Raw genomic sequence first — 26,563 nt, 5'->3', positions numbered from 1 at the left:
GAAATTAAAAGATGATTGCTCCTTGGAACAAAAACTATGCAAACCTGGACAGAATATCAAAAAGAAGAGACAGTACCTTGCCAACAAAGGTCTGTATAGTCAAATCTATGGCTTTTCCATATGGTTGTGAGAGTTGGACTATAAGGAAAGCTTAGCACCACAACATTGATTCTTTCAAATTGTGATCTTGGAGGAGACTTTTGAAAGTCCCTTGGACAGCTAGGAAATTAAATCAGTCAGTACTTGAAGAAATTAATTCAGGCTGTTCATTGGAAGGTCAAATACAGAAGATGAAACTTAAATACTTTGGCCACATAATGGGAAGATGAGACTCAATGCAAAAGACCCTGATGCTGGGAAAGACTGAAGGCAAAAGGAAAAAAGGGGATTGCAGAGGATGAGATGGATATAGTGTCATAGAAACAATGGATATGAACTTGGACAGACTTCAGGAGATAATGGAGGATAGAAAGACCTGGCACACTATGGTTCATGGGATCACAAAGAATTGGACATGACTGGATGGCTAGACAACAACAACAACAACAACATAGGGTGGTTTCAAGGATCATGTGAAATAAAGTATGTAAAGTACTTTGCCAAGCTTAAAGTATTATTAAATGTTAGTTGTTACTTTATCTAGGAACAAACTGAATGTCTTAGCTGGCAATTTTTCCTTAGTAACAAAGGTCATCTCCATGAACCCCTTTGTAATACATTATTATGCACAATTTCACACAGCACAGAAATAATTTCTGGAAACCACAACTTCTGTTAATGAAATTAAATTCCAATGACCTAGACTAAGTTTTGCACAAAAAGTCTACCTTGATGTTCATAGGCTCATCATGGATTACAGGTTTAGAGCCAGAAGGAAAATGAGAGATCATCACATCCAAACCTCCCCCTTTACATATGAGGAAATCAAGGTCCAAATGGGGTAAATGTCTTGCCCAAGTCATGCGGTTCATAAATAGAAAAGCCAGATTTTAAATTCAGATTCTTTCAAGCGTAGAGTCATCTCCATGAATATAAAAACTCTGGGCTCAGTAAAGGAAGTTGTTGACTTGTATCCAGATATCCAGTAAATCCTGCAAATCCTTATGACCTAAATTGGCCAATCTCCACCTCTAGGTTTATTGTTTTCCATTCTAGCCATGTTGCCTGAGTAAGCCTGAAGTTGTGAGAAGCTTAAGCATCATCTATGGATCACTTCCTTACCATCTTCCATTTATCTGATTTTTTTCACACCTTTAACAAGTATTCATTCAGAGTAGCAAAAAGATCCAATAGTGCACCCACTTTTTTCTGAATAGGTATATTTCTGCATTAAGTCTAAATAGTGACCCAGATGTCTAAGAATAAAGGAAAGAAACATCAAAGACTTTATAACCCTTGTCTACTGGGTGTTGCATAAGAAGAATTAAAGAGGATTACAAGCTTTTCTGATTATCCAGCTAAAGACATAATTATAGGACTTAAAATTAGTTAATTTTTGCTGGGAGAGAAGATAATAAGATATTCACAGATGAAGTGAGAAGCTGGAAAGCTTAGAGAACATTAGGGAGTGAAGTCCAAGGCTAATGGATTTGAGCTCCAACAGATAACAACCACCCAAAGGCTAGGAAGGCTTGGAAAGGCCATGAGGTATCTGGCCCTCTGAAAACTTGGAGCAGAATTTTAATGCAATGATGAGGGATGGTAAAATATAGAAGGTAGTGACTCACTTGTGAGTGAGGGGAAATATAATGGCCTCTCACATCCACATGGTTCACACCTAAGTTACTTTATGAAATTTACATCAGATAAAAAGTTAGGGGTTTAACACAACATCATAGAGCTCCCAATTAGGAAAACTTCTAATATTTAGACAGAGATATGGCTCTCTGCCCTAATTTAAATTTATGTTTATCTCTAGCTAGCCCCAGGACTCTTTGTGTGTTTCAGGCAAAAAAATCAAGATTCAGGAAATGTTTAGGTAAAAGAAGTAAGCACTGACTATATTACAGTATCTGTTACTGGATAGGTTTGGGGAGGGAAAATTGGGTAAAGAGCAACTTTGGGAAGTGTGTGTGTAGAGGGAAATATCCTTCAGTCCCTTAAAGGTATATACAACCTGGGGCAGCTAGATGGAGCAGTGGATAAAGCACCGGCCCTGGATTCAGGAGGACCTGAGTTCAAATCCAGACACCTGACACTTACTAACTGTGTGACCCTGGGCAAGTCACTTAACCCTCATCGCCCCACCAAACAAACAAACAAACAAAAAACAAAGGTATATACAACCTAATTTTTAGACAGAGGGTTGTGCTCCAAGTTGCCTATTAAGGTCTGAAGGCCCTCTTTAGTCTTTTCTGCTGAAGCTCAGCTCGCCTCTTTTGCAATCTTAAAGATCATAGTCAAAATCACTCTCGGGGCTAAAAGGAAATTTTTGTCTTTCTGAATTACAAATTGCAGAATAGCAATTCATCCTCAAATCTTACTATGAATAAGACAACAACTTAGTGGATAGAGGGCAAGTTTATGTACTAAAGAAGACTTTGGTTCAATTTCTGTGTGATACATATTAATTAGTTGTGCATTCACAGGACAGTCATATCTTTCTCAACATCCTAGGCAACCCTCCAAAATCATAAATTACAACAAAATTGCCAATCTGCATGAGTGGAGGGAGATTTCATACTAAGAACTGACCACACCAAAGATGTTACAAATTGCTGACTCCTCCAAGAATGTGCAAAGCACGGGGGATGCAAAGACAGCAATGAAATCGTCCCTTCCTTCAAGGAGTTTATAATCTAGCAGTTGATTCACATGAACAAATGTGAAATGTAGCACAGTTGTGACATTGGGCCCCTAATTCTTTTCTATTCCTCAACTGAGATTAATTTGTTCACCACTCCCTTCCCCTTCCTAATTTGACAGGTTGGGAGTGCCTAGAAAAGGTAGCCACAATGCTACAATTCATATTCACAGTACTAATGGTAACCCTTACATGAAAAAGATACTCATTTACTGTTCACAGATCCTAAGCTGAATTCAAATCCGGCCTCAGACACTTGACACTTACTAGCTGTGTGACCCTGGGCAAGTCACTTAACCCTTATAGCCCTGCAATAATAATAATAATAATAAAAAACCATTTTAATGTAAAGTTTTAAATTCCAAATTCTAACTCAACCTCCCTCCCCCGTCTCCCTGAGGTGGCAAACAATTAGATGTAAGTCATACATGTACAATTATGTAAAACATTAACATATTAGTATTTTTTTTTTGGTGGGGCAATGAGGGTTAAGTGACTTGCCCAGGGTCACATAGCTAGTAAGTGTCAAGTGTCTGAGTCCAGATTCAAACAATGTTCTCCTCGTTCTGCTCACTTCACTGTACATCAATTTATACAAGTCTTTCCAGGCCTTTCTGAAATTGTCCTGTTTGTTATTTCTTATAGCACAATAATATTTCATCAAAATCACATACCACAGCTTGTTTAACCATTCCCCAATTGATGAGCATTCCTTTGATTTCCAATTCTTAACCACCACAAAAAAAGGCTACTATAAGGTTGGGTTTTTTTTTTTTGGTATAAATAGGTATTTTTCTCTTTGGGGGGATGTCTTTGAGATATAAACCTAGCAGTCACCATTAATTATTCTTTTTAAGTGAGGCAGTTGGGGTTAAGTGACTTGCCCAGGGTCACATAGCTAGTAAGTGTTTAAGTGTCTGAAGCCAGATTTGAACTCAGGTACTCCTGACTCCAGGGCCGGTGCTCTATCCACTGTGCCATCTAGCTGCCCCCATCATTAATTCTTAAACATGAAACATTTAATATTTGTTGATAATCATAACAAGGTGGGGTTGCCCCTCCTTGGAAATCTTCAATCACCATCTCTTCTTGGGTATGTTATAGTGGGTATTTCAGACAGATGCTGAAATCCCTTCCAATTCTCTAATTCTGTGATTCTATGACAATATAACAGTCTACCCATAAACCCAGGCCACACTTTCCCACCAATTAATGCATGGTCTATGGAGGACAAACTTACAGAACCTAGAAGTAAGGTACATGAGTAAGAAAATCCATGTGCCTGGGCAAATCACAATTCTGGACTTCTGGCCTTGATGTACTTGGTCTCTTTAGTGAATTGTCAGTTCCATGGGTCACCTTCTGGGCAGAAAAGCTCCTCTTCTGGACTCTCCTGATGAACAAAACTACTTATTTGCTATTCTCAAGTCACTGAAACAGTGCTAAACTCATTTAGCAAATGGCAACCTTAAACCTCAAATTTACAGTTTCCTGGGTCTGCTACCTTAGCTGATTGTTAGTTAGCAGTATTACATTCTTTTAGTGAAAAACAATTCTCTTAAGATTGGGCTCTAAAAAGCTATTCATGTATGTTTGAAATGTTTTTTTTTCACTCTCAAAACAGAGAGAGCAATAATGGGAAATGTAGGCAAGATTCTGAGGAATTACTCCTCTCTGAAGCTGTAAAGAGCAAGGCAAACAAACCCAGACAGCCCTTCAACCCACATAGCTTTCTTCCAAAAGAGTCTCCTTTCTTCTCAAACAGAAGCACTTTTTCATTCTCCAGATAGACTTCCCAGTGTCAACTTTGAAGTCTGTTTCCAATCAGCTGGACTCTTCTAGCAGCATCACGTTGAAGAAACTTCTTTTACTGTCTTCCTTCTCTGCATCTGCTTGTTTGTAGTTCCATTGGCTTCTGCTTTCTGTCTTTCCATTGTTGATTTCTTGCTTTCTAAGCTTCTAGTGTTCCCCTTCCCTCAAATCAAAACTTCCTTATATGTAATAACCCCAGGCTATCTCAGGTTGAAAAAAGCTAAAAATCCTTATTTCTGTTAAGTATGGCACATACAATTGTCCCACAAGTCCCCAAATAGTTCTTTGGCATTGTTAATATGAACGTATGTATCACCTGAATTTTATAGAGATGCCTTATTATCCAAAAGCTCCTAGGTTAATAGGAGCAAATTGCCCTTCAACTGAATTCCAAGCTGAACCCAGATAGCTAGCTGATAAAAGTCCCTACCTGGTGACTTCTTTCCCTCAGGATAGTGAGTCCCTACCTTATGAGGACATCTGGGCATCCTCATCCTTGCCAAACTCCTTTTTGGAATCCTATAATCTTATGATGATGCTTCCGTATTTCCTCCATATGTGTTATAACTGAAATTGTTAAACTGCTTTTGCTTTGGGTTGATTTGTATCATGCTAATGAAGTTATTCTGTAACCTGTGAGCAAAGAAACCTTAAAAACCCTTAGAAAGAAGGAGCCTCTGAGCTCCTTTCTGAGGAGGGGAGTCTCCAACATGATCATGTTATATTTCTTCTTGGGATAAAATTAAATTGGTATTATGTTTTTTTGGTTGGTCTCTGATCTGGTTTTTAGTCATGGTCTCTGTTCTGTTTTTGGTAGGAGACTTATATTCTCTGATCTGGTTCTTTGTTGTGTGGTAAAATATGAAAGTTTTTAACAGTCGGTTAGGATAACTGAAAGACGCCAGTTTTTCAAGGACCACCCTTTTGGGGAGGAGACGAACAGTCCGCCTGCTGCGCATGTCAGACTGCCTGTGGGGCACTTGACTTCCGGGGTGGAGAGGACGGAAGAGGATGCTTTTGACTGCTTGGCGGGACTCCTGACGGCACGGCACAGACGGTCTCTCTCCAAAGGTGGCCTTTTCGGTTTGGTGAGTTTTTATAAGGAATATAGACTAAGCTTAGACTTAAGACGATTTGTATTGTGTTTCTACTTTCCTATCCTTCTAATCAACATCACCTTGTGACTACCATAACAATAAATAAAAAGGTCTATCTAGAAAACCAAAAGCTTCTTCCATTTACTAGTCTGGGAGATAAATTAAGGGAAAGGTTAAGTAGGGGAGATTTATGATCTAATATCCAATTTTAAATCTCACAGTTGGAGGACAGGTATGGAAACAAGTTGTAGGAGATATTATGAGATTAATTTCTCTGATCTGTTTATTAATTCCGTTTGTAGGAGACAGGCAGATAAAAACTATATTTAATTTTCAACAGCATTTATAACAGGAAGACTCCAAATGAAAGTCCAGAAAGGGTGACATATAAATTAACCATTGGGAAATAATGCACTGAAGCCATCTTTACTATCAATAAGTATCTCTGGTTATGAGGGGCTACTTTCCCTCAGGTATTCTCAGAATTATCCATGTCCCTCCTCAAACACTTTTGCTGTGTTTTTCCACTCAAAAAGAATATTTATTTTACCTCTTTCAGAAAATAAAATGTCCACATAAGATGGTGCCATACCTTACACATATATAGAAATTTAAAAAATAGATACAAGGTATTTGAAATGAAAGGCATTAGTAACTAGGAAGATAAAGAAAAATCTCCCATACAAGTTAACTTTTGAGCTGATCCTTTAGGGGAACTAGGTATTCTGAGAGATTATGGTAAGGAGGGAAGGAATTCCAGAAATTGGGGGCAATAAACACAGATATAGAGAAAGGAGATGAAATGTCTTTTAACTGTAAGAAAGAGAGGTTGGTTAGACTATTGGGGAATAATATATTGTTCATCCTTCATTTTCTAAGAGAATCAGTGTCATCATAGGTAATGTCTTGATTTGTTCATGAATTGGACTTAAGGGAGGCAAAATTGCACAAAGTCATAAGCCTCACTCTTTCTTCGAGAGTCATCAAAGTCCAGTGGCAACACAAAAGTCAATATGACTAGCAATGGCCCAGGATGCATTGGGGAACCTTGCTGCCTTTGATGCCCCACCAAACTCTAGGCATTTCACAATGCCTTCATGGCCATTGAAATAAATTGTTCTCATCCAACCATTCCACTGGGGGAAGTCTTCACATGCTTTCAGTAGACATCCCCTTAACTCACCAATGGCTTTGTGGCCTGTTGGTTACCCTCAACCTGATTTAGCCCCTTTGCCAAGACAGTTTTACTGGGGTATGGGTCACTGATTAAGAATTAAAGAATATGTGCCCCAACAAAGAAAGAAAATCACTTTGGAAATTTTGAAGGCAGATTGGAGTGTGGAGGGACATGAGGAAGTGAGATAACTTAGAAAACCACTACAAGAGTCCAGGCAAGAAGAAGGTTTGAACTAGGGTGGTGATTATCTGAGTGGAGAAAAAATGATGGACATAAGACATGTTGTAGAAGTAGAAACAACAGGATTTGGCAACTGGGTAGGTAAAAGTGAGTAGTCAAAGATAACAATAAGGTTATGAACCTGGGTAGCTGGAAGACTGGTGGTATCAAAAGAAATAGGAAAGTTTAGAAAGAGACTGAGTTGGTTTGGAGAGAAAGAGAATTAGTTTTGTTTTTGGACATGTTATGTTTGAGGTACTTTCATCATATCCTGAAGGAAATTCTAATAAGCATTTAGCAAATCAGGCCTAGGACTTAGACACAGAGTTGTGAGAAAAGCACTTTGTCTCCTTTAAGGTCCTAGATATAGTCCTATTGTCACCTTGAAGGTCCTAGATATTGGAACTCAGCAGATAGGTAGTTCAGGGGATAAAGTGTCAGGCCTAGAGTCAGGAAGACTCATCTTCCTGAGGTCAAATCTGGCTTCAGATACTTACTAGCTACATGACCCTGGTAAAGTCACTTAACCCTGTTTGTTTCAGTTTCTTCATCTGTAAAATGAGCTAGAAAAGGAAATGGCAAACCACTCCAGGATCCTTGCCAAGAAAACCCCAAATGGAGTCATGAATAGTCAAATATGACTAAAAATGACTGAGTGACAACAACTATTTTTACTGTTATCTAATCCAACTCCCTCAATTTCAACAAATATTTACTAAGTTCCTACTATGTACCAGTCACTATGCTAAGCACCTGGGAAACAAAGATAAAAGTAAAAATAGTCCTGATATTCAAGGAGTTTACATTCTATGGGGGATTTGGGAGAGGAAGGGAATAGCATGTATACAAAAAAGCACATTTACAATATGTGCTAAGTAAACACAAAGTAATTCAGGAGACAGGGGTTCACTAATATTTTTCCATATGAGGACACTCAGATCCAGAGAGTAAGAAGCAACTTGCCCAGAGACACTCAACTAATTAGTGGCAGAGCAGGGACAAGAACCCAGGTCTCCTAAATATGCATCCAAATATAGTTTAAACTCTACAAAATCACAGGAACTAACAACTGGAAGGAACATCAGAGGCCATCTAGACCAAACTGTACCTGACCAAGAATGAATCTCCACTACATAGGCATGCATATATAGTCTAGGTGGGCTATAACTGGAGCTCAAATTCTGCCCTAGAGAGGAATGGAAAGGTCCAATGATAATAGAAGAGGTAGGTTGTGTGGCCTTTATTCTGTGCATAGCTGATGGCACCACTAATAAATGATTAGGGAGATTCTATTTGAAGTGGGGGTAAAACTAATACAACCTGAAAGAACATGGAATTGTTAGGAAATATTTCCTTACATCCAACCTTTTTTATACAGACTGACTTCCAGTGATTAAGCAGTATTCTAAAATGCTGTGAGAAATGACAAAGGCAGAAGATTGAGTTCCTTTTCCCTTCAAGAAACTTAAAAGTAGCAAAGGGACAGATCTACATAAATAGAGTAATATAAACTGACTGATTACATAGATATTTGACCACACTCCAAACAGCAAGAAGCAACAAGAAATGAAAATTAGAATGATGTTAGCATTTCAACCCACTCCCTGCAAATTGGCAAAAATGACAATAAAAAGTGAACTGAAAATGTTAACAGGGCTGAGTATAGACAGAGACATTTATACCCTGTCAGTGGAGGTGTAAATTGGTCTAACCATTCTAGATATCAATTTGGAATTATACAAGAAAAGTGACTAAACTTTCAATATCCTTTGCCCTTTTTATTCACTTCTGCACATTTACCCAAAGAAGTCAAAGACAGAAATAAAGTTCCAATATACAACAAAATAGGCTGTGTATCCTTCTTTGTGGTAGCAGAAGAATGGAAGCAAAATGGGTACCCATCAATTCGTTAATGGTTAGAAACACTATGACATATGAATATAATCTAATATTGTATAGTAATAATTTATGAATGCAAAGAATTAGCAAAAACATTAGATTTGTATTAACGGATACAGAATGAAATAAGCAGAACTAAAAGAACATATACAAGTACAATAATGTAAATGAAAATATTACTAACAGGAAGCTAAGTTTTAAGTACTTGAAAAACTAATGAAAGAGTGAAATGATAAATATATATAATGTATACATGAAAATAACATCAATAAAATTTTAAAATTAAATGTCCAAGAGAACAGATGATGAAAAATATTTTCTGCTTCATGGTAGAAAGGTGGGGGATCCCCAGAGAAAAATATTTTACCCATTGCCAGATGTAATCATCATATCAGGTTTCTACTTCACTGACTTTGTCACAAAGGAGGATTCCATTTAGAAAGGTGCCCAAAATGACTGTGACATGAAGGGAAAAGTCATGACTGAAGTGTATTTTTGTAATAGGAAAGTGAAGAAATCTGTCCAATTTACTCACAGGGGAAACAGTAAGGGACCTATCCAGAGAAAGTAATTGAAACAATGATAAATGATGGGTAAATACTTCCAGAATGATAATGAACTTCAAAAGAAGGGACTATGTACATGAGGGGAATGACAGAGTAAGCACAGAACAAGTCTAGTACGCCCCAGAGGCCCATATCAGCCTCAGAGGCTGAACTGGGGAACAAACTAATCTATAATAAGCAGGTAGTCCTGAAAAGCTGGAGACTGAAGATGATAAGGGACTGAGGAAATGGCTGACAATTTTGAGCAAGCCTCCAAGTTTTCCCTTTCTTCTTCAATGGGGACCTGCTGAGTGCAGGCCCTGAATATACCCATTGTATAACCCTGATGAAGGCATTAACTTCTCAGTGCCTCAGGCAACATTGCAAGACTATCATTTACAGAGCAAGTGCTGATCCGTATTGGTAGAGGGAATTACCTTTCCAGGAGTTCTACATACCAACAAAATCATAGATTTAATCAAAAAAAAAAAAATCCAAAAACCTTCCCTAAGGACATCATTTGCTCTTTGGTTCTGTTCCTACTCTACTTATGTCTGGGCCCTGCCCGTGTCACTGCCTGCAGTGCCAAATTTACTGGCATTGTCCAAGCCATTTCTTTGCTTTACCTAATGCCTTGCTTTCCCATCTCTAGGCAACTAGGTGGTGTGGTAGGCAGAGTGGTGGGCCTGGAGTCAGAAAAACCCAAGTTCAAAATCAGCTTTGAATATTGACTAATTTTATCACCCTTGGCAAGTTATTTAGCCTCTTCTACCTCAGTTTCCTTATCTGTAAGATGGGGGATAATAACAGCACCTACTGTCCAGAGTCATTATGAGGATCAAATGAGATAATTATATAAAATGCTTAGCACAGTGCCGATACATAATAGGTACTTAGTAAATGCTTATTTCCTTCCTTCTATCTCTTTGCTGGCATCGTTCCTGTGCCCAGAATGAAGAAACAATGCTGGATCGAAGTGTACCATTTTCAGTTTTGTTGTTGCTTTTTTGTTATTGTTCTTGTTTATTCTTTCTTGCATTTTTTTAACCTTTTGTTCAGATTCTTCTCTTACAATATGACTAATGTGGAAATATGTTTAGCATGATTTTAATGTATAACCTATATCAAATTGCTAGCTGTCTTTGGGAGGGAGGAGGGAAGGGAGAGGGGGACAAAAATTTGGAACTCAAAAAAAAGTATCTTTCCATGTAATTGGAGAAGAAATTTTAAAACTATTAGTTAATGTTTTAAAAAGAAAAGAAAAACAGAAAAATGTTGGCCACATAGAAAATACTAAATAAATATTTGCTGACAACTATTTTTGAAAAAATTCAACCCTGGGGGTGGGCAGCTAGGTGGAGCAGTTTATAAACCACTGGCCTTGGAATCAGGAGGACCTGAGTTCAAAATGGCCTCAGACATTTGACACTTACTAGCTGTGTGACCTTGGGCAAGTCACTTAACCCTCATTGCCCCACCAAAAAAAAGAAAAAAGAAAGAAAAATTTCAAGCCTGGATTTCATTAGTCTGGGAAAATTCTAACATGCAAAATTCCTTTCATGGATGGAGATCAGCAAATACCTATAACTTATAACCTTAGAAAGTTGCCTTGCACTGAAAATCTTAGTCACACAAAAGCCTTTAACAGTGAATAGTAATAGTTCTCCTTTCATTTTAAAGTTGGGAAACTGAGGCACAGAAGGGGGGGAAGGGATCTGCTTAAGATCTCATAGCTTAAGAGTATCAGAATTAGTATTCAACCTCAGTTCTCCTGTCTTTAAGTTGAACATTCTTTCCAGTGTCCCATGATGCCATTAGTCTTTAGTATCACATTCTAACATTAAGAACAATAATACAATAGACAGATTCCAGCCAGAGAGGCAACATGGTATAATTGATAAAAGTCTAACTTCAATACCAGGAAAATCTAGGATAAAGCATAATATCTGAGTGACTATGGATAGATAATTCATGTAAGCTTGACCACAACTCTCTACAATTAAGATAGAGAGGAGTAAAGTGATTTTATTCTAAAGTCTGTGCCTGACTATGTCACTCTCCTATTCAATAAAGCACAATGTCTCCCTATTACTTATAGGATCAATTATAAATTCCTCTGTTTGAAATTTGGTGCCACAGGATCACAGTTCTAGAACTATAAGGGATTTAAAGCCCTTCATCCACCTGGCCCAAATCTTCCTTTCTAGTCATATTTATTACTCCTTGACTCCTACAGTCTAGCCAGACTAGATTCATTGCTGTTCCTCAGACATGTTGCTTAATTTCCCATCTCTGTATCCTTGCACTGGTTCTCTCCCATGCCTGTAATGTACTCCTAACCTCTGCCTCTTAGAATCACTTGTTCTTCTAAAACTCACCTCAGACTACCTTCTACATGAAGTCTTTTCTGATCTCTTCCAGCAGCTAGTACCCTCATTCTACCCCACCCCACAAAAATACCTTGTATTTTTGGTTAGTATTTTATGTACCTTTGGTATATGCATCTGCTGTTTTCCCCAATAAAATGTAAATTCCTTGAGGTCAGTGACTATTTAGTGTTTGTTTCCCAGTGTCTATCATAGTTCTTGATACATAGTAGACATTTAATAAATGCATATTGATTAATTGAAGTAAGTTCCAAAAGAGTTGCTGATCTTCAATGGTGGGAAGAATTCCTATAGAGAAGTTCCCTACATTGAAGAAGGGTCTGAAACTCCACATAGTGTCCACATAGTGTCCCTCATGCCAAGAGACAAGTCTCATAGTACTCATTTAAAGTGATCTTTAATTTTTTAGAGAGCACCTTATTGGTACAGTGTACCTTAGTTATTCATTAATAATGGGTATGCTTTCATTCTCACATTCTCTAAATCCTGTCATCTTAATGTTGCTATATTATTAGGAAGAATGTGATGGGAAAGTTATCCGTTTAAAAAAAGCTTAGGAAAGTATCTTTCCCCTTAATATGAATGTAATCAGGAGAAGAAGAGTTGAATAAGAGCAGAGAATGATAGGAGTTGGCTATTCAAAGTGCTAAGACCAAAGTTTCTGTTTTTGTTTTGATACCTTCAATTTTTTTTATCTTGCAGCAGCTGCTCCAGGGGAATCATTTTGTAAAAAGTCAATACCAAGTGATTTTTCATGAATACCACTATTTAGGCTCAATGGTCAATTTAGAATTGAGTAAATCACAAGACCAGGGTCAGGCACCAGCATTTCAGAAATAAATATAGCTTAGGGTAGAGAACTATTGTTCTGCTGCTCAAGTGTAGCAGATGCAAGAGAGGGAAAGGAATTAGAATAAATGAGGTGCCGACAATTTAATTATATTTGTATTACTTCATACCAACCACTAAAAGCACCCAAAATGCAAGGAACCCAAAAGAGTCAGAAAGGGTGTGAAGCAAAGAAAAGTAGTGGTATATAGAGCCTCTGACATTCCTACATTTGAATCTGCCTTGGATACTTACTAGTTATGTGAGCCTGGGCAAATCTCTGAGCCTCAGTATTCTCTTCAAAATGGGAATGATAATAACACCACAAAGGATTGTTCAGATATTCAAATGAGGTAACATGTAAATTGCTTTGCAAATCTTATAGAAGTCATAATAAAAAGCATTTATATTGTGATTTAAGCTTTGTAGAGTACTTCAAAAATATTCATTTTATCTTCATGGTGTTTAGAGGAAACAGAAAGAATAAAGATCCTCCCCCTTCACAAGATCCCCTCCCATGGTAAGGATGATGTTGTAGTAAGTCTTAGAAGATATATACCATTCAGCCCCAAAGATTTAGGTATATGGAAACGAGAAAGCAATATTATCCCCAGGGGAAAGAGCAGACATAATAGCTGCAGCCAATGGCCTGGAAGCCACAGGAAAGGTTGACATTGGGTGGCCTATTGAAGACCCTGAATGGAACCCCAATGACCCTAGGCATTTTGGTCTATTAAAAAAGGCTAGAGACACATTGCTGAAGGCAATGGAATCCTGTGCTAGAAGGACTGATAATTGGGAAAAATTTATAGGTACAGTTCAGAGTCCTGATGAGAGACCTAATAGATTCTATGATAGGTTGTGTAAATGCCAGGCTGTTGGAATTCTGTTTCTCAATCTTTTTCTTTCTATTTTCCAATAAACCCTTAAAAACCTAAACTCATTTTATCAGTGATTTTAGTCAGTTTCCCCAAAAAACTGGGGGAACAGATTAGAATCCACATTTAGAATCTTAAATTACACAATGGCAATTCTGGGAGGCAACTGCTATTATCCACATTTTACAGATGAGGAAACTGACAGAGGCTAAGTGATTTGCACTATATAAATATGTGCTATTATTCTGCAGGACTGTTTCTCACAAATAGAAGGGGAACTGCTAGGAGAATGGGGGATCCCAATATGCACACAACTAGCCAGGTGCAGCAGAACCACATTACTTTATAACCTTCAAATGGAGGGAAGAAACTAAAAAAAAGAAGAAAAAAAGATGTGTTAGAGCAGACTGACACAATACAGCTGCCAAGCACAAGAGAAATGTTTTCTCCTGGACTAAACATAAGGAGAGAGTGTAGAAAGAAAGGGAAAGAAGCTGTTCTTCCTTTTCAACTTAGACAATGACTTAAATGTTCCTTGAATAAAGAGAATCCAGATAAAGATGACTAAATATGGTTTTCTGATTGCTGATTTTTCTTTCCTAATATACTCATTTAAAAATAGGGACAGTAGCATAATGAAAAGAACACTGGACTTGAAGCAAGAGAACCTTGGTTCCAAACTAGGCTCAATAATCTATAAGCTTTGTGACCTTAAGGGAAGTCATTCTGAGGCTCAGTCTCCTCATCTGAAAAATAAGAGTAATGATGCCTACCTGCACTATCTACCTTGGGCAGCTAGGTGGTACACTGAATAGAGTGCTGAACCTGGAATCAAGAAGACTTATCTTCCTGAGGTCATATCCAGCCTCAGACACTTGCTAGTTGTGTGACCCTGATCAAGTCACCTAACTCTGTTTGCCTCTGTTCCTCATATGTAAATGAGCTGGAAAAGAAAATGGCAAACTATTCCATCATCTTTGCCAAGAAAACCCCAAATGTCGTCATGGAGACTCAGATATGACTCAACAACACCTACCAGGCTGTTGTGAGAAAATTACTTTGTAAACTTTAAAGTGCTCTATAGCTGTGACTTGTTATTATGTCAAGTTTTTCTCAAGCCTTAATGCCTTGGTTCTGGTTTATAACTTTAAAAGAAATAGCTATATAGGGCAGCTAGGTGGCACAGTGGATAGAGCACCAGCCCTGGAGTCAGGAGTACCTGAGTTCAAATCCGACCTCAGACACTTAACACTTACTAGCTGTGTGACCTTGGGCAAGTCACTTAACCCCAATTGCCTCACTAAAAAAAAAAAGAAATAGCTATAATCCTCTTGCAAAAATCTTAAATATAATTTCCTTTTAGCAATTATTATGGTACTTTAAGAACCTTTAAGTCAGTGTGGTAATATTAAATTCTGTACAAAACAAGAACTTTTAAAAAGATCTCCTATTAAGAAGAATACTTTCAAGATGATCTGATACATAGTGCCCACAGCTTAATAAGTGCTTAACAAATACTTGTTGGCTCATTGTGTGGATATGTACACTTGTAAGAACTTGACATGAAGTCTCCCAATGGTTCTTCTGGTATGAAAATCCTGGTTCCAATTAGTCAAAGAGAAAAGCATTTACTTTAAGAAATAGTCTATTTTATGTGAAAAATCCCTTGAGCAACATTTCTAAACTGTATAAGCTGCTTGCTGTTGCTGGGCTTTTCCCATTTTTAATAACTTTTTTTTTCTGTTTGACTTATAGCCTGAGGATGGTTGCAAAGAAAAGATGTTTCAACTCTCTTGACAATGTGGTACAATTGGAACAATTCACAGTCACAGTCAGAAGTTCAAATCCCATATCTACCTCTTACTACACATGTGATTTTGAGCAAGGCACCTAGTCTTTCTGAGCTTCAGTTTCCTAAACTATAACATAATAATCTTCTAGCTATAAATCTATGATACTAAGAACCATGACATAAGCTTAATGACCAATAAGGACAGTTGTCCAAGGTGTGCCCCATTCTCAGTTTTCTTCCTTACAAATCCTGTGCACAGAAAATCTGAAAGTCTAGACTGAGAAAATTTCAGAATTGTAAGCTTCATGAATATAAAGGGGAATTAATCCTTTATGTTTAAATATTTCCATTAATCCTCTCATCTCCAAAGAGACAGTCAATTTTTATGTTGCAGACATATTTATTCAATTTCTGTAACCAACAGTTTTCTTATTTGGTTGTAGATCAACTGGCAATCAAAAGAGGCCCAGTCTACAGAAAGCACAAGAGAATATCTCAGACACTTGTTAGCAGATTGCACTCCCTGAAATTGCATTAAGTGGTGGTCAGTTATGGATTATACTCCTCTGCAAAAAGCTCACCCCTAGAACAGCAGCCTCAGGAAATGAGAGAACAAAACTTTTCAACTTGGTTGTTGAATCAAGATGAATCAATAGAAGGGGCTGGACTTCCCATGCCTTAGGAAGCAGACCACAGCAAAGCCCTGAGCCAAACTTTTAGATTCTGGGTCAAACTTGGGGAAAACAAAAGCAGTGTCAGAAAGATTTAAAAGTTATGGTGAGGGGATATTTGTCTGAACCAGATGAAGGAGTGGGGCTAGAGTGTAGACTGGTCGGACAGGCGAGTGAATAGAATGAGGAAGAGCGAGATACCCGCAGCTCTGCCCATCTCCCCTACCTGTATTCCTGAGCTTTCGGTTCCTTAACACTGAGAGAATCACCAGAGAGTTGCCCACGAGGTCTACAGCAGTGGTGATGATCAGCACGCTGGACAGAGCCGGGGCCACCCAAAAGGGCCGAGCCTCTTCCTCCCAGGCTGAAGAGCCGTCAGATCCGGCCAACTCACAACAATTGTGGAGAGAGCCATTCTCCAGCATTCGGACCACTGCTTCCCCAGCCCGCCGCTCTCCCGGCTCCTGCCTTCGCCGCAGCATGGACCACACAGTAGCAGCAGCAGCAGCAGGTGATCGGGCACACTCCCGGGAACCTAGGTTCCGACTTTTTCCAACTCGCCCCACCTCCCTGACTTTAATTCTGTTCCTGCCTCTGGATCTTCAGGCTCTTGCCCAAGCCACCAGCCTCACAACTCGGTCTGGCTCGCTCCTGGCCTCAAAAGGTTATATAAGGAGCCTCGCCCTCCCCAGGAGCTCTCACTCCCACTTAACTAAGCACTCCCCGGACTTCCCTGGCTCACTGAGGGTGGTGAAGAGAGGAGGTATCAGGAAGAGGTCTAAAAAGAAGAAAATGAGGGATCGGAAAGGAGAGGAGCGAAGAGGGATAACGACTCAGTGGGGAACACCACCGAACTGTTCTTTTCTCTGGGAGTCCATGCTTCAGTGGCCGCCGTGCTAGCCGCCAGGAGCTCCAAGAGCAAAGCACTTCACACATTATCTCATCTAATCAATAGCTTGAGGCACTCTGATCTGGGCAAGGAGAGAGGAGGATCAGAGTGGGGAGGCCATGGAAGGAAGGAAGGAAGGAAGGAAGGAAGGAAGGAAGGAAGGAAGGAAGGAAGGAAGGAAGGAAGGAAGGAAGGAAGGAAGGAAGGAAGGAAGGAAGGAAACAAGGAAGGAAGGAAGGAAGGAAACAAGGAAGGAAGGAAGGAAGGAAGGAAGGAAGGAAGGAAGGAAGGAAGGAAGGAAGGAAGGAAGGAAGGAAGGAAGGAAGGAAACAAGGAAACCAGCATTATTATGTACCAGGCATTGTGCAGGGATCAGTAAATAAAAATATTCCAGCCAGGAAAGAACAATTTTTTAAAAAGAAGGAAATTAACAATTTAGGTTAAAATTTTAAAGTCAAACTATATTGAGGTTCATAATACATAGTATATAAACAACCCATAGTTACCAAGGCACAGGATTGAGAATGTTCTTTTCCCTTAAGGATTATCTCTGAAGTCTTTTCCCCATCAAGGCTATACTTGATGTTTATCTTCATTTTAACCCAATTTTTCCTGTGTTGTTTACCCAACTGTATATCCTTAGGATAGTCTTAGGTACCCCTTTTTCCTTAGTCATGGCCCTTACCACATAAACCAGGTCATCTACTCTCCCTACTTTTGCCACCAGGCTATGCTTACTTTGCAGTCTACTCCCCTAACCATGGACCTTCCCTTGGCCTGAGCAGCTCTCAATCACCAGTGCTGACAAAAAGTCTTCCTCATTTTATTTATCCATCATCCAGAAGCTCTTAGTGCAGGACAGTGGAGGTTATGAAATGTAGTCCTAGGGCCAAGTCACTGCCTCCTTATTAAACAGTCTTGACTGATAGAGCCCTCACCTGATCCTAAGTTGGGCATCAAGAAGAATAGAAAGAAACCTCCCTTTAAGAGAAAATGTGAATGGATACATGATTTAGACATAAGAGGTGATACCATAGGTAAATTAGGAGAGAAAGGAATAGTGTACCTATCAGATCTTTGGAAAGGAAAACAGTTTTTGACCAAACAAGAGATAGAGTATATTATAAAATGCAAAATGGATGATTTTGATTATATTAAATTAAAAAAATTTTGTACAAACAGAAGCAATGCATCCAAAATTGGAAGGGAGGCAGAAATCTGGGAAACAATTTTTGAGGCCAGTTCTTCTGATAAAGGCCTCATCTCTAAAATATATAGGGAATTAAATCAAATTTATAAGAATCCAAGTCATTCCCCAATTGAGAAATGGGCAAAGGATATGAACAGGCAGTTTTCTGATGAAGAAACCAAAGCTATCTATTCCCATATGAAAAAATGCTCTAAATCTCTAATGATTAGAGAGATGCAAATTAAAACAATTCTGAGGTACCACCTGACACCTATCAGATTGGCTAAAATGACAAAAAAGGAAGATAATAAATGTTGGAGAGGCTGTGGGAAAATTGGAACACTAATGCATTGTTGGTGGAGCTGTGAGCTGATCCAACCATTCTGGAGAGCAATTTGGAATTATGCCCAAAGGGCGATAAAGCTGTGCATACCCTTTGACCCAGCAATTCCACTTTTAGGTCTTTTGCCCAAAGAAATCATGGAAGGGGGAAAGGGACCCACGTGTACAAAAATATTTATAGCTGCTCTTTATGTGGTGGCAAGGAATTGGAAGTTGAGGGTATGCCCATCAATTGGGGAATGGCTGGACAAGTTGTGGTATATGAATACAATGGAATACTATTGTGCTGTAAGAAATGATGAGCAGGAGGAGTTCAGAGAAACCTGGAGGGTCTTACGTGAGCTGATGATGAGTGAGATGAGCAGAACCAGAAGAACACTGTACACAGTATCATCAACATTGAGTGTTGACCTACTGTGATGGACTATATTCTTCTCACCAATGCAATGGTACAGAAGAGTTCCAGGGAACTCATGATAGAAGAGGATCTCCAAATCCAAGAAAAAAAAAAAAGAACTGTGGAGTATAGATGCTGATTGAACCATACTATTTCTTTTGTTTTGGGTGCTGTTGTTTTTTTTCTATTTTGAGGTTTTGCATCACTGCTCTGATTTTTTCTCTTGTAACAGGATTAATGCAGAAATAGGATTAATGTTATTATGTGTATATATATGTGTGTGTATATATATATATTTATATGCATATGTATAGAGATATATAGATATAACCTATATCAGATTACCTGCTGTCTAGGGGAGGGGGGGGAGGGAGGGAGGGAGGAGAAAAATCTGAAATTGTAAAGCTTGTATAAACAAAAGTTGAGAACTATCTTTACATGTAACGGAAAAAATAAAATACCTTATACATAAAAAAAAGAGAGAGAAAATGTGAAGCCCAGGTGAGTCAAATTGAAATCCAAGCCATACAAAGAAGAGTATGGAGAAGGGAGGCAAGTCTATCTAGAACCCAACAGAGCAGAGGGAGATATGAAGAGGAAAGTGGCAACAACCTGAGATTGGCTGCTCCATTTGAACTAGATGTGAATTCAAAAGGTAGCAAGTGGCCCAATCAATCTCTCTCCTGGTAGTAAGAGAAGCAATAAGAGGTGTAAGCTTCTGGGTAAGGAGACTACCAGTGGCCTACTCTTCCCATACACAAGTCCCTGCTGTAGCTTCTGTCTCTGCTGTTCCTATTCCTTTTTGCTCTTAGGTTAAGGAATATTGAATATGACATTAGATAGAGTGCCAAGCCTGGAGACAGGAAGACCTGAATTAAAATCTGGTCTCACACACTTACTAGCTGTGTTACCTTGTACAAATCACTTAGTTTCCTTATCTAAAAATGGAGGTGTTAATGATAGCACCTACCTCCCAGAACTGTTGTGAGGATCAAATGAAATAATAATTATAAAGCACAGAGGAGAATTTATATAGTAAGTAGTATATAAATATTAGCTATTATTTAGGAGAGCAAATTTCCAGAGGTCAGTCAACAAGTATTTATTAAACACTTTACTATGTGTGAGGCACTGTTCAAAGTTCTGGGAATATAAAGAAAGGCACAAATAGTCCCCACTTCAAAAAGCTCACAAAGTTGAAGGAAGACCCAGAAAGTAAGGGTCTAGCCACTAATCCACTATTGATAGAGTTGTGAACTGATCCAACCATTCTGGAGAGTAATTTGGAACTATGCCCAAAGGGTTATCAAATTGTGCATACCCTTTGACCCAAAAATACCACTGCTAGGTTTATATCCCAAAGACCCCCCCCCAAAAAAGAGAAAAAGACCTATTTGTACAAAAATATTTATAGCAGCTGTTTTGTGGTAGCTAAGAATTGGAAATCAAAGGAATGCCCATCAATGGCAGAATGGCTAAACAAGCTGTGGTATATGATGGTGATAGAATATTATTGTGCCATAAGAAATGACAAGAAGGACATTTCCAGAAAGGCTTTCAAAGGTTTCTATGAACTGCTGTATAATGAAGCAAACAGAACCAGAAGAACATTGTGCACAGTGACAGCAATATTGTTCAATGAAGAACTGCAAGTGACCTAACTATTCTCAGCAATATAATGAATCAAGACAAATCCAAAGGACTAATGATGAAGCATACTATTCACCTCCAAAGAAAGAAACGATATTCATTGAACACAGACTGAACATACTATTTTTCACTTCCTTCCTTCCTTCATTTATCTATCTATTTATTTTCTTTTATTTGACTTTTCTTGTACAAAATGACTAATATGGTAATGTTTTACATAATTGCACATGTATACCCTATGGAATTTGGAACTCAAAACTTTAAATAAAAATATTTATAAAAAAGTAAGGGTCTAGTAAAGTCCTGATGAGTTAGCTATGGGACTCAATCCAGCAATGAATCAATGATGCAACTGAGACACTGAGTCCTTCAACAAAGGAGCCATGGTCCAGTAGCCATAGCACATTGAGAAATGAAGTTGATGGGATAAATGCTCTGTAAAACCTACAGGGACAGAGGTGGTAGAGGGGTGGTCCCAGTTTGGGGAATCTGTTCTTGCTATATCTTCTCAGTAAATATCTCTTTGTAAAAGCCAATTGATATTACTTGGTAAAATTGATAATGCAGCACTAATAATGGAATAATCAATGATATAGGGGAGATATTAACCACAACTGGTGACACATAGGAGAGAACACATCAGAATGGGAACTCCAGCTAATAACATTAGAAGAACCCCACTTCCCTCAAAGGTACCCTGAAAGGTTGGAAGTGGGAAGATATGTAACTACTAACCACTGGGGACTAAATTTGTCAGTGAGATTGGGAGTTAGAATAACTCAGAATCTAATAGAGCTATACCAACTGTACTTATTGTTGTTGAGTTGTTTTGGTCAAGTCCATCTCTTTGTGAACACATTTGGGGTTTTCTTGGCAGAAATACTGGTAGAAAAAATACTGTAGTGGTTTGCCTTTTACCTCTCCAGATCACTTCACAGATGAAGAAACAGAACAGTGTTAAGTGACTTGCCCAGGGTCACACAACTAGTAAGTTTCTGAGGGAAGATTTGAACTCATGAAGATGAGTCTTCCTGATTCCAAGCCTAGTGCTCTATTCATACATAGCTGCCCTACCAACCTTACTACAGATAGGGCAAATAAAGATAATAATAACAGTAATAAAATAATCTTTCCAATTTCTATGGCACATTGAGGATCACAAAGCACTTCACCCACAAACACTCTGGAAGCCAGTTATTTCTTATCTCCATAGGACCAAGGCAGAGGAAAATAGTGGTGGATTTGTAATCGGAAGATGTGGATCTAGAAACCCCAGCTCTGCTACTTACCAGCTGTGTAACCCTGAATCTCTCTGGGCTTCATCTTTAAAATGGATGGGAAAGGGGAGATTGAACTAAATAACCTCTACAATCCAAATCAGTGCCAAATCTATGATCCAGATGTTGGTAAATGAGGCATCTAGAGGAAGGTAGTCACGGTAGTCAAGAGTGTTAGTTAAAGGAGGAGAAAAGAAGACTTAGTGGGAGACATAATAGCTATCTTCAAGTATTTGAAGATCGCTTCAGTGGAGGAAAGCCTCCACTTGTATTGTGGTACTGTATTGATTAAAAGTTATGAAGAATCCTTTTTAATTTGGGTTTTTTTTTTTTTGGTTTTTTGCGGGGCAATGGGGGTTAAGTGACTTGCCCAGGGTCACACAGCTAGTAAGTGCCTGAGGCCGGATTTGAACTCAGGTCCTCCTGAATCCAGGGCCAGTGCTTTATCCACTGCGCCACCTAGCCGCCACCCCACCTTTTTAATTTTTATGTCAAGAAAAAACTTCCTAAAGGTTAGATTTAGGCAAAAGTGGAATAGGGAGCCTTGGAAGATTGGATGTCTTCAAATAGAGGCTGATGGAGTATTACAGAAGCTATCCCCCACCCCTCCAACTCCCCAACATATACACAATCATATTGTATTTGCTTTGAATGTATTTTGTACTAACTTATATTTGTTGTTTCCCTAGGGAGAATGTAAGCTTTTTGAAGACAGAACGTGTTTCTGTTTTTGTCTTTGTATTGCCACGACCTAGCACAACGTCTGGTACATGGTAGGCACTTGTCTGATTCTTGTTCAGGTATGGGTTGGACCAAAGTACTCTTAGGTCCCTTCAAATCTGAGCTTCTGTGATTTTACAGATGAGGAAAATGAAGCTGAGTCTTTACTAGCCTATGGTCACAAAGTGAGGATGATTTCCTATTGTTCCCCATACTCTTTCCTCTAGAAGGAGAAATAGATTAGTTGTTTATTCAAACATTTGAATCCAGCCCAGTTTCCCAATTTCATTTCAGTATAGTAAAGTTTCCACTTCAATCACTGCAACAAGCAGTCTTTGGCTGTGATCACCATAAGCAAGCTGATTGCTTTTAGCATTCCAGGTTGATGCACTCTTATCTAGAAAGGATTCTTTCACAATAGACAAAAATATTAGCTGCTACCTATGGTGAAATGAAATTACATGGGAGGAAAAAAATACTAAGGGGGAATAGAGAGAGAAACAGAGGTTGAATAAACCCAGCTGGTTCTTGTCATACACCTTTCACTGGGCTCAAATCCAGACCAAAAGATTGCCCCCAAGAATATCAATAAAATAACAAACATACACAAAACCCTCCCTGAGCAGAGTCATAAAATTAAAGGATTATAATATTTCAAGGGAGTCATACTTCCAACTATAACATCCCCAGCAAGTCAGCATCTAATCTCTACCTGCAGAGGAGGGAGTGAGGGGAACTTCACTCCAACTGCAGCCCATTTCATTTTTGGACAGCTCTCACCATTAGGAAATATTTTTCATACATTGAACTGTCTCTTCTGTATCTTTCATAGCTTCTAATTCTCCCTCTGGGACCAGGATGAATAAGGCAGCTAGGTAGCACAGTGGATAGAGCACTGGAACTACAGTCAAGAATATCTGAGTTCAAATCCAGCCTCAGATATTTATTTACTAGTTGTGTGACCCTGGGCAAGTCATTTAACCTCTATCTACCCCAGTTTCCTTAGTTGAAAAATGGGGGCTAATACCAACACTTACATCCCAAGATTGTTGTGAGGATTTACTAACATAATATTTGTAAAGTACTTTGCACATTATACATATGTAATAAATGTGTGATTTCTTCCTCTTCCTCTTGAAAACCATTCAAATACTTGAATATATTTTACCCAATAAGTTTTTGTCAAATATGGGTTAAATATAACTAGTTAATTCAACCAGTTCTCATGTAAAATAGTTTTAAGTTCCCTCATCATTCTAATCAGACTTCTAAACACACTCCAACATGTCAATATCCCTTTGAAGATAAAGTATGCAGAAAGAGGTTCTAATAAAGGAGGAGCAAGAAAGGAGAGAGCAAGCAGTTGGACTATACCAATCTGAGCCAGAAAGAACCAGCAGCCTGGAGTCAACCAGAGAAGGGAGTAATAAAAAAATCAGGACCACATTTGTTTCTTAAAAGTCTAAGACGTTATTCTGAGATCACTTTATTAATAACCAACTTCCACCAACAGACAGCTAAACACAAGAACCCTTGGAGTGGTAACATGTTAGGGGTTAACTAAGCCCCCCTTTTACTGTTCGAGCAAAGCTCACAGACAGAAAACCCTCCTTCCAGAAAATATGTGCTGATTCTTAGTTAGCCCTTGATCAGAGGGCTATAAACCACAATGATCCTTCCTGGATGCAGATGCATTTGCTGGGCACCAAGGATGATGCATTTGCATAGGCGCCAAGGAAACTTCAAAGGACAGAAACATGCTCCTTTTCATAGATAAGGCCTACATGGACAAGGTCTAGGAACCAATCCCCTCATCCTGCTCTTTTGGCATGAACTTCACACAAAGACATTCCTTTTGCTCACCTGAAGTATAAATATGTCATACTGTCTGAATAAACCTTGCCTTTTGCCTCCACCCAAGTGCATGGGGCCCTTCCAATCCCATCCTATGTCTCTGTGTCTTTTTTCCTTAGCATCTTACCTGTAGCAGCGTGGGAACCTGTTCCAGCAGACTACTGGATCCGAAACTGTCAGTAACATCTCTCAGACTACTTCATCCTGATTCTAATCCAACCTTTACAGCCACATCTGAGGAAGTGGCTCCTGTGGAGAAGGAATCATCCATGTGCACCAACTCCTAACCAGCTGTCACTTCCTGGCCAAGCCTAGTTGAAGCAGCAAGGCTCCCTGAGGAAGAAACAATATGTAGTCAAGTCACCCCGATCAACATGACCAGCAACTCTCCATACATTCCCTAATAGAGATATCCTTGAACTCAAGAGCCTTGGAAATAGCAATTTTCCAACTCAGTGCCTCCAATTTTCTTGGGAAGCAATTCCTGGGGAGATGCAGCCTGATAGCTACAGGTGCTGAATTTACATCTGTTCAAGATCCAGAGATTTTTGTCACCATAGACCTTGGCAGTGTTGGGTGGTTCAACATCAGAAACAGATATGATTTTATCATGAGAAATTACATTGGAGGAGAGGCCTTGCCATCTTCAAGGACACCAGTCCTTTCTATCTCACTTTCAGCTGAGATCTTCATCTATGTTTTCTTCCTTTTTAGAATGTGAGCTCCTTGAGAGCAGGGAATGCCTTAATTTTCTGTTTTTATCCCCAGAGTTTAGCATAATGCTTTTTAAACAATGAGCACTTAATAAATGCTTCATTCATTCATTCATCCATTTTTTCAATGTGGTTGACTCAGAACAAAGTACAGCAGAATTCCCTTGCTCTAGATTCTATACATCCAGTAAAGGATTGTAAGAACTTAGTAGTTCTTTTGTCTGCTGTATCACACTGTTGTTTCATGTTGAGCTTATGATCCACTGAATCCCCTAGAACTTTTTTAAAAAATATGAATTCTTTCTGGCCACATTTCTCCCATACTGTACATGTGCAGTTGATTTTACTAACAAAAGTATAGGACTTCCCAGTTACTCTTATTAAATGGCATCTCTACCAAAAAGTAACTTTATAGAGCTAGAAATATGAAAACAAATTCACCTGGAGGAACAAAAGATCAAGAACCTCAAGAGAAATAACGAGGGGGAAAGTGGGAAGGAAGAGGACCTAGCAGTGCCAGTTTTCAAACTATATAGCAAAATAGTAAGTATCAAAATTACTTGTACTCATTTTTTTTAAATCAATCAATAGAACAGATTAGGAGCACAAGGTCCAGGAACAAATGAACATAGAAGCATAGTGTTCAGTTACCCCAGACATGGAAAGAATTCATTATTTGACTATATCTGGGAAAAGTAGAAAAGAGTCTAGTAGAAATTAGGTTCAGACCAGTATCTCACACAAAGTAAACCCCAAAGCTCTAAATGCATATATGATAGACATGAAGGCCATATCATAAACAAAGTAGAGGAGCAAGGAAGGAGTTGCATTTTACAATAATGAATTGGGGAATAGTTCTTGACCAAACAACAGAGAGGGTCACAAGAAATAAATTTTATATTTGATTATATAAAATTGAAAAACTTTTGCACAAACAAATCAATTCAGCTAAAAGTAGATGGAAAACTTCTGCAAAAAATAATTTTATAAAGTTCTGATATCTAAAAAATACATAGGAAACAGCCTCAAATATACAGAACAAGAGCCATTGTTCTATTGATAAATGTGCAAAAGGATAGGAACAAGCAGCTCTCAAAAAGAAGAAAAGCAAACAAAAGCAAACAGCTACATGAAACAATATTCCAAAATATTAATAATAAAAGATATTCAATGGAGGACAACTCTGAGATTCCACCTTATACCCATCAGGTTAGAAAAGATGGCCAAAAAGGAAAAGGAAAATTGTTGTCCATATGAATGGAGAGGCACGCCATTGTACTGTTGGTAGAACTATAAATTGGCACATTCATTCTAGAGAGCAATTTGGAACATATATATATATATATAAACATTTTTACATTTATTCTCTTAAAATATATTTATTTATATTTTTTAATTTAGAATTTTATTTTTCCCTAATTATG

At 38.5% G+C, this 26,563-nt stretch overlaps 1 protein-coding gene across 1 annotated transcript in view; it reads right to left on the bottom strand.

Annotated features, from left to right (window-relative positions):
- MTNR1B (melatonin receptor 1B) overlaps positions 1-16,590 on the bottom strand; it is a 31,461-nt gene extending 14,871 nt beyond the window's left edge. Inside the window, exon 1 of the mRNA XM_043993671.1 lies at positions 16,335-16,590. Coding sequence (XP_043849606.1) covers positions 16,335-16,590 — 256 coding nt within the window. The remainder of the gene's footprint in view (positions 1-16,334) is intronic.
- Positions 16,591-26,563: the final 9,973 nt, after the last annotated feature.

The sequence above is a fragment of the Dromiciops gliroides genome, chromosome 3 (genome assembly GCF_019393635.1).
Source record: "Dromiciops gliroides isolate mDroGli1 chromosome 3, mDroGli1.pri, whole genome shotgun sequence".
NCBI classification, from domain to species: domain Eukaryota; kingdom Metazoa; phylum Chordata; class Mammalia; order Microbiotheria; family Microbiotheriidae; genus Dromiciops; species Dromiciops gliroides.
Note: the sequence above shows the minus strand (reverse complement) of the source record. Positions and strands in the feature narration are given on the sequence as shown.